The sequence below is a fragment of the Aspergillus alliaceus genome (assembly GCF_009176365.1).
Source record: "Aspergillus alliaceus strain CBS 536.65 unplaced genomic scaffold BDW43scaffold_1, whole genome shotgun sequence".
NCBI lineage: Eukaryota > Fungi > Ascomycota > Eurotiomycetes > Eurotiales > Aspergillaceae > Aspergillus > Aspergillus alliaceus.
In genome coordinates, this window is record NW_022474684.1 from 1,052,988 (window position 1) to 1,065,819 (window position 12,832).

At 45.5% G+C, this 12,832-nt stretch overlaps 4 protein-coding genes and 1 non-coding gene across 5 annotated transcripts; 2 read left to right on the forward strand and 3 right to left on the reverse strand.

Annotated features, from left to right (window-relative positions):
- Positions 1-345: 345 nt before the first annotated feature.
- BDW43DRAFT_9096 (D-hexose-6-phosphate mutarotase) lies at positions 346-1,808 on the forward strand. The gene is made up of 3 exons (XM_032050687.1): positions 346-643; positions 720-1,046; positions 1,101-1,808. Exons 1-3 carry the CDS (start codon positions 407-409, stop codon positions 1,485-1,487), a joined length of 951 nt encoding a protein of 316 aa, XP_031906460.1. The 5' UTR covers positions 346-406; the 3' UTR covers positions 1,488-1,808.
- BDW43DRAFT_317732 (putative choline transport protein) lies at positions 1,770-3,388 on the reverse strand (the record flags this gene model as incomplete). The annotated part of the gene is made up of 3 exons (XM_032048576.1): positions 1,770-2,560; positions 2,612-3,237; positions 3,291-3,388. The coding sequence occupies 3 exons, from the start codon at positions 3,386-3,388 to the stop codon at positions 1,770-1,772; spliced, it is 1,515 nt and encodes a 504-aa protein (XP_031906461.1).
- A 2,170-nt stretch (positions 3,389-5,558) lies between these two features.
- Positions 5,559-6,941, forward strand: BDW43DRAFT_305398 (uncharacterized protein; the record flags this gene model as incomplete). The annotated part of the gene is made up of 4 exons (XM_032045788.1): positions 5,559-5,647; positions 5,693-5,736; positions 5,795-5,823; positions 5,880-6,941. The coding sequence occupies 4 exons, from the start codon at positions 5,559-5,561 to the stop codon at positions 6,939-6,941; spliced, it is 1,224 nt and encodes a 407-aa protein (XP_031906462.1).
- Positions 6,942-7,117: 176 nt separating this feature from the next.
- Positions 7,118-7,952, reverse strand: BDW43DRAFT_296011 (putative RING finger protein; the record flags this gene model as incomplete). The annotated part of the gene is made up of 2 exons (XM_032044150.1): positions 7,118-7,772; positions 7,864-7,952. 2 exons carry the CDS (start codon positions 7,950-7,952, stop codon positions 7,118-7,120), a joined length of 744 nt encoding a protein of 247 aa, XP_031906463.1.
- A 4,059-nt stretch (positions 7,953-12,011) lies between these two features.
- Positions 12,012-12,139, reverse strand: BDW43DRAFT_t3. Its single transcript has one exon. It is a non-coding gene; the product is annotated as a tRNA-Ser (tRNA).
- Positions 12,140-12,832: the final 693 nt, after the last annotated feature.

The following is a 12,832-nucleotide window of genomic DNA, read 5'->3' on the forward strand; positions in this document are numbered from 1 at the left end:
CTTGCTATTGAGTTCTTGTGTCCTAAGGGATATTACCAACAGCGAACTATTGATCAATATAGCTAGACGAATTGATTAAATTGTCATTTGTATATATCTGTAGCTCTTTTCATGAATAGGTCATGGTAACCAATCTGTCTATTTACAAAACCTGCCAGTGTCGAAGTATTACCCTCCTCACCAAATAGTAGGAAGATATAGAGGTGGACGGCTTTTTGTGATTTTATTTTATCCCCGAATTCTAAGTGTTTCTATATTCCTGATAACATATTTGGCGGATGATATAAGGCGGCCCCACGTGCCCCACTTGTTGTTGTCTGCCGCTTTCGGTGGTCCCCCACATCGCATCAATCATCCCATCACCATATTCAAGTTCTCATATTCTTGCTTATAGTATATTCCTATAATGGACCGTTCCAACAAGCCTTCAGCCATCGGTGTGGGTGTGTCCATTCCTCAACCCACCATATCCCTCCGCGACAATACCGTCGAGGCCACGCTGCCCTCCGGCGAATCCGCTACGATTCACCTGTACGGAGCTACTGTCACATCCTGGAAGCTCGCAAATGGCAAAGAGCAATTGTTTGTGAGCGAGAAGGCTCATCTTGATGGATCAAAGCCTATTCGAGGCGGTATCCCTGTGGTGTTCCCCGTACGTCCACTCTGGCTTAAAAACCAAATCCCATTCATCACTAATTAGATTTTGCTGTCGATTGTAGGTCTTCGGCCCTCCTCCTCAGAACCATGCCACATCCTCCCTCCCACAACATGGATTTGCGCGAAACAGCACCTGGGAATTCCTAGGCAAGTCATCGTCGGAATCCCTAGGCAAGGATTATAGTGGGGACGATTCCGTTAAGCTCGACTTCGGCCTCTCCCGCCCTATGCTCACAGAGGAATTTCAGAAGGCTTGGCCATACGACTTCGGGTTGGTGTATAGCGTTACGCTCACCAAGGAAGGTTTGGAGACATCCCTCCAGGTGCAGAATAAGGGTAGTGAGAACTTCGACTTCCAAGTATTGTTGCATACGTATTTCAAGATCGACGTAAGGCACCGTCCATCGAGGCTTCTCTTTAAAGTTCTAACATCTCGGCATTAGGATATCACCGACATCCGCGTCAAGAACCTCGAGTCCAAGGCCTACGCTGATAAAACCCAGAATGCTACCGTTGTCACCGAAACATCGTCTGCTATCGAGATCAACAAGGAAACAGACCGTGTTTACCAGTCATTGGACCCCAAGGTTCCGATCGTTGTGTCCTCTGCAAGCGACGATAAGCCCATTTTCTCCATTACTCGGGAGGGACTTAATGATGTTGTTGTATGGAATCCTTGGATTGAAAAGGCCAAGGGTATGGCCGACTTTGGCCCGGACGAAGCGTACAAGAATATGATCTGTGTCGAAGCTGGTTCCGTGTCTGGATGGCAGACTCTGGAAGCCGGTGACTTCTGGGAAGGTGGTCAGACCATTAGGCCGAGGCTGTAAAAAGGGTTCGAATGAGTTCTGTTAGATGATGGACGGCTTCATCTCTCGTCAAGCTTGCAGGTAAAGAAGTGCATTGGGCCTGACCGAGTACCTTATCATTACTATTGGCGTTGTTAATATATCGCCCAATACAAATTTTACCTTGAAAGCATCTTGATGATTTCAATGTTATATATGTTCCTAAATGATCAGTGTCAACGGTTCTACTGTTTAATTAAAAACACTAAATGACGATTGGTCTGCTCTTAGTGAAATATTACGCATAATTTTCCAAGAACAGACCTATTTACGCCCCACAAGCTCATTTTGTGCAAAGTCTAGACGTCGAGCAGCCTCAACATTATATCGAGGTCCCCTGTAGTCATGCCTTCCCCGAAAGGCCCACCATACTGCCGTCATAGCCATTAAACCTGCAACAATAACGCCGGTATAGTTCATGTTATGTGCCGTAGCTGGAATAACAAGAGGAAAACAGAAGAAAACCACCGTTACAATAATATACAACAGAGAAGCAACGTTCACAATAAATCCGAGCCGTTTTTTAAGATAAAATGGGCCTGGGAGGATATTCTTGCGACCAGTCAGTACATGCGGTAGAATAGCCCCGAGGTAGGATAATGTGCTCAGAACGATATAAGACGATATTAAAGCTTGGAATGCGGTGGTACTTCCAATGTAGATACAGCCCAGACAAGTTACCATGGTGCTCACGGCTATGGTTGCACGGACAGGAGTGTTGAGTTTTGGATTGACTCCGCTGAAATAAGAGGCGAACGGGGTTGCATTGTCCCTGGCAAGGCTCCACCACATACGACCTCCTGTGACCAAGGTTCCGATTAAAGTTGGAAAGGTGGCGAGGAGGAGGACAGCAATCAGCCCAATTGCACCTGTGTCAGAACCTGTGGCTTGCCTATAGATCTCGGCCGTTGGAAAGACGGCGATTTCGCTGTGGAAGACGGCATCGAGGTCTTGAATGGAGTAAAATAAGGCTATTAGATATACGAATGCTGTGGTGAATGCCGTGAGCATCTGAAGCATGATGCCCTGGGGGACCTTGATTTCGGGTCTTGGAACTTTTAATTCGACTTAAGTATCATTTCGTCGACATGGTCTTAGTGACATACCTTCTTCAGATAAGTGGCTGATACAGTCAGGAACTCCAACTGCAAATGCCCCATTCAGGAGTCCAGTCATAAAGCTGACACCATCCGGCCAGCTTCCTGTGTTGTTAAATTTGGTCCACACTTCAGAACCGCTTGCATGCTTCTTTGGCATAATCGCGAGGACGGAAATAGTCACAACTAATCCGCACATTGAAAAGATCAAGGCAAGTCGGTTTATCAGGGGGATGAAACGATTTCCGAGACAGACGATCCCACAACAGACCCAATTGACTAGCTGAAAAACAACGAAAACTTGCCATGTATGCCATTTCATTCCCGGATTTTGGAGCATATACATAGCCACGACCTCATTTCCCAGCATTGAGCTGATAGACGATGCGGAAAGCAGCCAGGCACAGGCATTGAGGTAGGCTGTAAAAAATCCAGCAATTCGTCCGTGTTTCTGGCTCAACACAGATGACCAGTAGTAAACTCCTGCAGCGGATGGCATGGACGAGGCAAGCTCAGAGAGAGAAGCGGAGATCAGCGTGTAAAAGATACTGACAAGAATAAGACCATATAGAACTGCCATCGGGCCCCCATTCTGCAGAGCCGTAACGATAGTACCTCCTGTTGAGGCCCAGGAGCTACTTTCTGTTAGCCTCTTTATATCTTTCATGCGGTATTCAGAATCGCCAACTTCGCAATGGTAATCCCTAAGCTAGCTAAGCTGAAGAGATCGAAATTTCGGACTAGCTCTTGCTTGTGTCCTAGCGACTCTAACCGAGCTGCATCCATCGTGTTATGTGGTCGAACAGATGAATGAATGTGTTATCAATGAAGTTCGAGACTTCTGCCCTGCAGTGCATCAAAAGCGAGGTCACTGAAATTGCCAAAGTAATGATTGAAATGTAACCAATGGATCGGATTTTCTCTCCGTAACTCAAGTAAGGGTGCCAGATGGCAGCCACGTGAGCTGAAATGAGTTTGATATATGTCTATAGGCCCTCTATAATAGCATGCTATAAAGACTCCGAGGCGCAATATTACGGAATAGTCAGTTGTGAAGAGAAAGGGGCATGCCTGATCCATTGAAAATGGTTGCGGTAATCAAATAGGCGAATGAATTGCCCCCGATTGATGTAAGGGGTTCGAGAATTATAACCCGTGTAGATTTGTGTAAACTTAAAACGTCTTAATACCAAGATTTTGCTTTACAGGAGGGGTGGGTAGTTTGTAGTAATTTACACGAAGTTGTCGTGATTGGCAAGACCGAAATACGTGAGCATTCTATATGTCCAACCTTTGCTTCTCCTTCAAACTGCTTCGTGCTTCTCTAATATTTGGCCTTAGCTCAGGGAGGGTTTCTAAATATTGTTGTTCTTGTCTCCATCTTCCCCAGAGACATCATCGTCGTATCCTATCCTCAGCTGATGCTCCCTTGAGAACCGGACTGTCTGCCAAATTATCAATGCAACTAGAGTCGAGTTTGCAAATTTCAAACAATGTGATAGAGTGCATCCTTCCATTCTAGCAAGTTCTGCTCTTCAGGTTCAGTATTTCCAAGATATATATATCATACTATGAACTATCAGAGCCATGTACTGCTATTTACGGCCATCGGAATCGAAATACATGGAAAAGACTGTCCAGTCGCGTGGGACAGAATCTGCTAAGAGTAAAATAATCAGAATGAAAGAATGCTTTACTCCCGCCAGCTCTCTCAGTTTGTCTTTTTGCATGGTTAAATCAAAACTTCTCTTCAACAAACTTCGATTGCACATTCCTTGTGTTTTACTACATTCAAGCCGACAGTCAACAAATACAAGAAAGTGGTTTTCCGAAAGCGAGTCAATGGATTTATCGCAAATTTCTCCGTTCTAGGCACTCATGATATCCTACACGCAACGTGCTTCCTCACCGCCGATTTAGAGTTGGCAGGTTAGAATCTCGTGCCAGCTTGAAAAATGCAAAATCCGGGATCAAAGCTTGATCACAAGGCTCTTCCGGTAACTTCGAGACGGACCGTGCTGGTTTGGGTTCTATCAGTTACGATGTTAATGCTTATTTCGATGCATTCCAGGAGTAACAGTCTCTACACCGGCGCACTCCTATGGCAGCGACACTCGCCGCCAAATAATGAAAGCGCTGCACTTCGTACGCAGGGCAAAGATCTATCCCTTATGCAGGGTCACGTATCTCACGATACGTGACCAATGGCTGGAACTATCATATGTGGCACAGCAATGCAGGTTGGACCATTCTCTAGTTCAGTACGTCAATGTCTAGAACATACAGAACTTACGGGCCTCGCCCCATCAAGCAAAGTTTGCTGATTGCCATTCTAGAGGTCAATGTTCGCTTAAAAAAACCCAAAGAGTCGAGAAATACAGATATAGTTTTGCCTGGCGGCCCTCGCTGCCTGCGGCATTCCGAACGATATTAAGATTACCCTCGAATGATCAAATTCCCCCTTGTTTTACAACGGCATTCGAGGATACGTGGCAGATGATTTGACTGGATGCATGGACTAGATCGGGTATGCTCTGTTCGGACATGCGCTACAAGATTCACTACACCTGCGCAGGCCTGTTTCACACTTAACTCGAATGCCATTGCGCGGCATCTGGCGACTACATGGGGTCGTCGGTTGATGTCCGCCACTGTTGCGGGAACCCCTTGCGCGCTGAGCTCTCCATCCCCTTGCTTCTGCCGCCCGGCACGATCAAAACACCCATGCGTAGTGTATCCTTATAACTAACAGTCAAAAATGCTAATAAGCGAGAATCAAAAGGGGCTTGTCCAAGGACCAAGGAGATTTTGTCCCTCTTTCGACCAACTAGTATTGGCCTCTTTAAGCTCGACGGAGTCCATTTCGAATAAATGTATACTAATACAAATGCACTTTGCCTCATCCAGAGGGGAATCAAGTTGCCTTAGTTGAGCGGCCTTCTAAGTTATCGGCAATATGGGGAATGTGTCGCCCACCCCCCGTCAGCTTTTTACCGAGGCTGTCGTTTTTTGGAGTATTGCCCTTTTCCTATTCATTGGCAGAATGTACGTACTAACAGTGCCCTTATACATCTTACGCTGACGAGCTAGGGTCTCTCGAGCGATTGGAACTGGTTCTATCAAGCGATTTTCGTGTATGCCAAGTTCCTCACCCCCAATATAAAATGGACGGATTCTGAATAGATGAAACAGTTGATGACTATGTCATGACTGTAACTTTTGTGAGCTTCACTTGAGAGTTTATCGATTATGCAGGCTAATGCCCTTCACATCTCAGTTGGTCTATACTACCTTGTTGGTTCTGATCCAAATATCTGCACAACATGGCACAAACCTTTTTCCTTCGGAAGAGCTGCAACAAATCATAGCAGATCCCCATCAAATTAAAGACCGAATATTCGGAAGCAAGATCGTCATCGGCCTGGAACAGTGTATGTTGTTCTCGACATGGGGCGTCAAGATATGCATGTTGAGCCTGTTTTGGCGGTTGACCGCTAATATCCGCTTCTGGCATCTCTATATCAAGATCATTGCCGCTTATGTAGCCGTCGGCTTTGTTGTGATCATGGTAACTTATTACGCAGTGTATTGCAGACCCTTCCAACAGTATTGGCAGCTCCCTGTGGAGAATATGCAATGTGCAACTTACCGAAACTACTCCATTACTCAGGCTGTCTTTAACATCTCTTCGGATGCTGCCATGCTAGCTGTGCCTGTCCCACTGCTTATGAAGACTCAGTTAAAGGCAAGGAGGAAACTCGTATTGGTTTGTATTATGAGCCTTGGGGTATTCACAATCATCGCGGCAATCCTCAACAAAGTCTTTAACTTCGCGTCACCCCTGACAACTACTTATCAAATCTGGTACATCCGCGAAGCAAGCACAGCAATATACGTGGCAAACTTGATATGTTTATGGCCACTCCTACGCAAGTTATTCGGCCTGAAGGCATTTCAATCGAATAGTAGGCAATATCGGCCACAGGGCGCACAATTTGTCAAGGAATCCCCTGGCGCCTCACAGTCTGCGGAGACTACGGCAAATAGTTCGCAGCCACGACTGTCACTTTCAATCCCACGTCTTTCCTTGAACAGACTAGGAAGCGGGAAGATGGTCAGAAGCATCGTGCCAAAGGCGCTTGAAGAGCCATATGCAAGTCAGGTAGAGAACAAATGGCCGATCAATTGCCAAGATTCGAACCAGATGGTGTCCTATGAGAGACACGGGCAGAAATCTGTTCAAGGTGACAAGCATGCACTATGCGATCTTGAGGCTGGAAACATTGGGCTTATCGATTGCCCCTCTAGCCTGAAGCTTGGGCAACGGAACCCGGCTTAGACATGGGTCTTCTTTTAGCCCCAATGTATAAATACCTAGGTATCAGCTGTGACAGCCCTCGATCTCTAGATCAACCTGCATATAGTCCCTCAGACGGGTGATCGGGAATATATGTCTGGTGATATAGTGGGTTATCCTGAGCAGCATATCAAAGATATGTGGATATCGAAATCATCTCAGATAGTCCGTGGGAAAACATCGCTTCTGATCATTGCTGCCCTTGGAGCGGCCAGGACGGTTGACGTCTGTGCACCTGTCCCCTCCCTATTACTCGAGGCGTCATGTCCACAAAAGCTCTTATTGCACAGAGGGCAGCTTGCACGTCGCCTAGTGAGCCAAGGGTCCACGCAGGAAGAGTGAAATATGTGCCCACATGTCAGTGGTCGGATATAGGTTTCGCCTTCGAAAGAATCCATACAAATGGCGCACAGAAAACCGGATTCGCTTGGCTTGCAAGCTTCAGCGTCGCTCTCGTGCTCGCAAGCATTCCCAAAGCCACGGAAACCGCCCTCTACCTTGTTGCCTGTTTGAGTGATTGGAACATCTTCAACAGCGCCAGTCTTCGTGGCATATTCTTGAGAAACAATTTCTCCTTTTCCCTTGCCTTCGTGGCCATTCCTGGAATCGTCCGACACGCAGTACAGAGACCCGCCAGTTTCCTTCATCATCCTCTCTTTTTTACTCTGAGCCGCCCACCAGTCGCTATATTTCACCAACGGGAACTTCTTGTCGACATCACCGCTCGATATTATCAAAGGACCTCGTCGAAAGGGGACGCTTTCCAGATCCAAAAAACGAGAATTCAGTCGGCCTCGGCGAAAATGGCGGTACCTCAAACCAATAACCAGCCTGATAATATGGACGTCAAACCAACACATAGACATACACATGAGCACACACTATTCGCCATGGGGCAACATACCAAACACTTAGGACGAGCAGACCCGCGCAGACAGGCGCGAGGTAACCAAGTGGAGCTGCAGGAGATGGCTTGTCAGAATGATCCCCCATGACAGATTATATGACGCGATCACCCTCGGTTGGACACAAGAGTTACATCAATGAGAATGGTTCAATACGCATATGTTATGTTGTATCACCTCCAGGGTGGGTCGTTATATTCTTAGGGATGAAGGTTCGACAGCAGTGGAGAGAAAATGCAAACCAAAGGTCACCGCGTGAGCTGATGACATATGTATTATTGACAGATACCATAAATGGTAAATCAGCCAAGAATCAACCCCGCAGGCTGCTTGACCATGGTTCGTGGGCTTAAGTGTCCCTTTAAGCTGCGTAGCAATCAAAGACCGGGATGCTGATTGGGTTATCCGACAGCCTTGAGCTCACTCCAAGCTCCGGCCCATGGTCCGTCCAGCTGTCATGTGCCATCAAGTCTGGATTTCTCACATGCAATCAAATTTCATTAATGTTTTGTTCATGATGGTGTGCTATGTGAGCTTCCCAAATTATGAGAGTTGCTGTGAGGTAACTGTCATAACACGCGTGACCTTAAGAAAACAACCTGTCCGAAGAAAGGACACAATATCCAAATACTAATTCTCGATCTTTAAAACGGGATGAAAATAAACACGCCCCAGCAACCATATCCTGGAGAGCCGCACCTATACACTCACTATGGGTCTCATCGGGAATCTCTTCCTCCTTAGACTGGTCTATATGCCAGCTAATTTTTTAGATATACAGTGTATTCACACGTTCTTCGCTCGTTTGAACTGCCTACGGCGCCAATTTTTTTTGGCTTATATGCCATAGACAGAGCAGGGCCTACTTACCATATTAGTATGTATCATACAGGATATGAATGTAGAGAGTGTATATCAAATAATAGATGGCATTTACTTACCTTCTTGCCCTTGGACACGGCTTAAGGCGGCTGTTGCTACTGCTGCTGCTGTCGCCGTTGGGCTTGCTGGAGGTTATTGGTACACATGCTAATCAATATTCAATAAAAAGCTTACTGTAATGACATATTGCCTTTCTGGTGGCTAAACAGAAAATAGAGTTAACTGACCCTTCTAGCGCGGTAGATATATTCAAATGCGCATACAACGGTGTGAAGGTTGATCCTATGTAAAGATAGGAGGAACCGTAGAATTGGCTCGGCCAGGGTTGCACCGAGCTTTTGCCCACCATTTGATAGTAACCTGCCACCGACAGCTCGTAGGTGTGCTCTTCGAATGCTTTCCTCATCTCCATATACATAAATATCCGGATAGACCCTAGTCATGCTCTGTCTATTTCGCTTCTTGTACCGAGTATACTACCTGCCAATGCGGTAAGTCGTGTAAATTGCTGTTGTTGTGAGAGGCCACGCCTTCCCCGATTTAAGCATCCTCTGCTAGCCTCAGGCTAGAAGTAACAATCTTGTTTAAAGGTGACGCACCGGAGAGTATTCGAAGCATATCATAACGTACAACGCACAGGTGCTATTCTGCAAACTTCTGACATGGGATTTAGCGACTGACAGGAGCTTGATTCGGTGCCATTTATCCCAATCAATTACTACCGGCTTCCGCTCTTTTTGCTGTGGCTATTATGGGGTTATAGATACTTAGGGGAGGTTCTGCTTGATTGTATCGTGTCTTCATCAAGGTTATAATGAGGGAGGTACAACGTCTAGGGGAAACAAGAGCTTTAGTAACCTTCATAGCTTTGAATATGAGTCTGGTTGTTTCTTCTGCTCGATATCTGGTCATCTGATGCCAGTATCTTCCGATACTGGGGGTGGGCAATACAAAGCATCTCAAGTCTCTGGACAATTAGAAACACCAAGTCTAGGGATACATCTCTTATTATTACGTAGTAGACTCTCCTCCAACTACCTAGCACTGCCAGTCTGCTTGACGGGGGCCTCGCTTTCCCGCTACTAAGTTTAGAACTATATAGACTAGTGCGAGATACTACGCAAGCTATGTACAGAATTCGCCAGCCCTTCCAGCTCGATCCCCTCCACTGTTCTCTGTGGACCAGAAATTTGCTGCCTGTGCCATCCCAGTGTCTCCATAGATTTGATGTATCAAATCTCCTAAGTAACACTGGTGAAGCAGTGTTGCTACACTTCAATTCCAGTGACGCCTATAGAGGGTACAGCTGATGAAGAGAGCGCTTCTGAACTTCGGCAACCAAGGACTCCCATGGAGTGGATGTGTCAACACTCCCGGCATGTTCTAGTAGAGCGTGATTTCTTCTCCAATTCCGTTGTGACAGGCTCACGTGAAGAAGATATCTGTCACAATCTCCTGGATGCAATCTATTATGTGGAGCTCTGGACAAAGTGACACAGTCTCTTGCTTCAAGCACCCATATGTCTGGATCTAACCAGACACACATAGAGCTCAAAAGAAAAGACCTGTTCATCCTCATACCAAGAGCTGCCGTGGAGTGGAAATCTTTGCTTCGGGTACATCTAATGTAGTGATACATCTGATGTTGTGAAGCCGACAGAGATCAGATACCTCCCTCGGCTTTTTTCATTCCACGCTTGACGAGGCACGTGAAGGGACGTTGGAAATTGAGGGGGTCAGCGTCTGGAATGTTGCGTAAAGGGCGGCTGGTGGCGAAAAGAAGAGCAGGAAAGAGATAACAGAGAAGGGTATGAGGATGGAAAAGGAACAAAAATGTCGCAAGATAGAAAGAAGAATAAAATAGAGGCAGAGAACGTGGCAGGGAAAGAGGTAAAGGAGAGGAATACAAAAGGTAAACGCAAGAGGTGGTAACAGAAGGGTAAGGTATTTACGCTGGTGGAGTGGGGGTGTTGATTATGAGGAGCAGGAGGCGAGGAGATGGATGGAAAAAGATGTGGGTGGAAAGAAGACGAATAGGGGGTTAACAGAAGCCTTTATACCAGAGCCAGCTGACAAAAAAAGGAAATGGCAATGTCACCTGTTTTTGCTAGGTATATTCACTGACAATTCTATACTCACCAACAATCTGCTATTGGGGGAGCCTAAAAGCAGATCAGCTTTCCCCCAGGCTTTCCTTCTACAGTATATCTCTTTTATGTATGTTTACATTATGGAGAGGGAGATGATTTACAAGTGGGTACTGAAGAGGTGCGTCTTGAAGCTAAACAGTAGTTTCAAAGATAGCAAATGCAGTAGCTTTAAATAGAGTTCACATGAACTCACCTTATAAAGGCCTACACATCACTTGAAGATTGCTTCTAATACGTATCTCAGATCCCGCAATTATTGGAGTACACCATGAGGGTTAATGAACAGAGCCTGAAGAAGCTTGTACGCGGAGGCCCGGCTAATTTGCAGGCCTCTGCCAGACTCATATCTCAACAGGGAGCGCGGTCCCTGGATGCAAAGCACGCCACCCCTGCTCTCTACTGATCACTAATAACTTTAGAAAGCCAGTCAGCATTATCTTAATGGTGGTATTTTACTCTTTATCCACTCCCACTTCCGCTGCTAAGCCATTGTTGGCTTGGTTAAGCAGGATTATAAATGGTATGCTTGCAGTGTTAGATAGGGCAATACAGGAGACCAGTATATCCAGTCCCAGATATATACACCATTCAACGTCCGGAAGGGAATATTGGCTGATCAGATAGCAGCCCCATTTTTTACTTAATGGCCTATCTCATTGTTCTTTCTGTTTTCTAATTTAGCAGCGGATTTTTCCCCTCAATGCATTTATTCAGAGACTTCTGACTATCTCTATAGGTCTGTACCACTATCAGTTGACTAGATAGATGTGTGTATCTACACTTAATGAGGGCAATCGGTCTACTAGTAGGTGGAAGCTATCCAAGAAAATTCTTGTCTCTGTACAAGACTATAAAAGCTATGCAGATGAAATAGAACCTTTATTTAACATTATACGTGTGTAGACCATGATGTTCACCAACACGTGACCTGCTGCCTCCGTTGCTTGCCCTAACAGTAACAACACGGTAGCCTACAAGACAATGTGATATATGCCTTCTGATGCATTATATATTAGAATGCCAATATTTAGTACGACTAAATAAAAAAGTAAGCCTAGGGAGTTATTACCATTATATATAGAGGTAATAAATACCCAAAAAAAAAAGAAAAAAATTAGCATGTCTCGGTTTCGATCCGAGGACCTCCGGGTTATGAGCCCGGCTATATTTGGATTAGCATTTTTATTCTGCCAATTTTCAATTATGTAGCAAACTTACCGCTCTTCCCCTGAGCTAACATGCTCTGATTGGTTGAAAAATTCAAATGCATTGAATTTATATTCACCTTTTCAATGAAAGTCATCCAATCCAGTCCAGAGATGATAAACCTGTCACGGGTAAGCCTTAGGCTTAAGGCCACGATGGCATGTCGCGATACTATATATACCGCGCTTGTGTGAGATCAACTCCGATCGGAGATGATCATAGTAGGTCTTTTTACCTAGTGGAAAGATCTATTGTATCGAATTGCTAATCCCAGGAGGAATCCTTTACAAGAACACTGTTGAGCTGTGTAACAAACCCTGAGCTAACATGGTCTGATTGGTTGAAATTTACTATCTTAGTATATACTTGTAATAAAATGCCAAAGGATCTGCTATGGCACTGCTGCTAGGGTTAGTTGATTTACTTGGGTCTTATCTAGCTGGTTCCTGAGACTATTTAAAATGGATAGAAAGTTTTATATAACTCATGATTATCCAATATATATTTAGGTAGAGGTGTAAATATTGCTAAGCCCTAGCAAAAAATATTTTAGCACTGGGGTTGCGGCCAGGACCGTCCAGTACTAACGGCCCAACACCTGTCACCAACAGGAAATTAGGAATCCATATCACGAGAGCCTATCTGTCTGGTTCCTGCCTGAAGTATAGGGATACATGGGCGCCGAACTAGGCCTCAGTTATATTGAAGGCTATGGCTTACAGTACCCGCT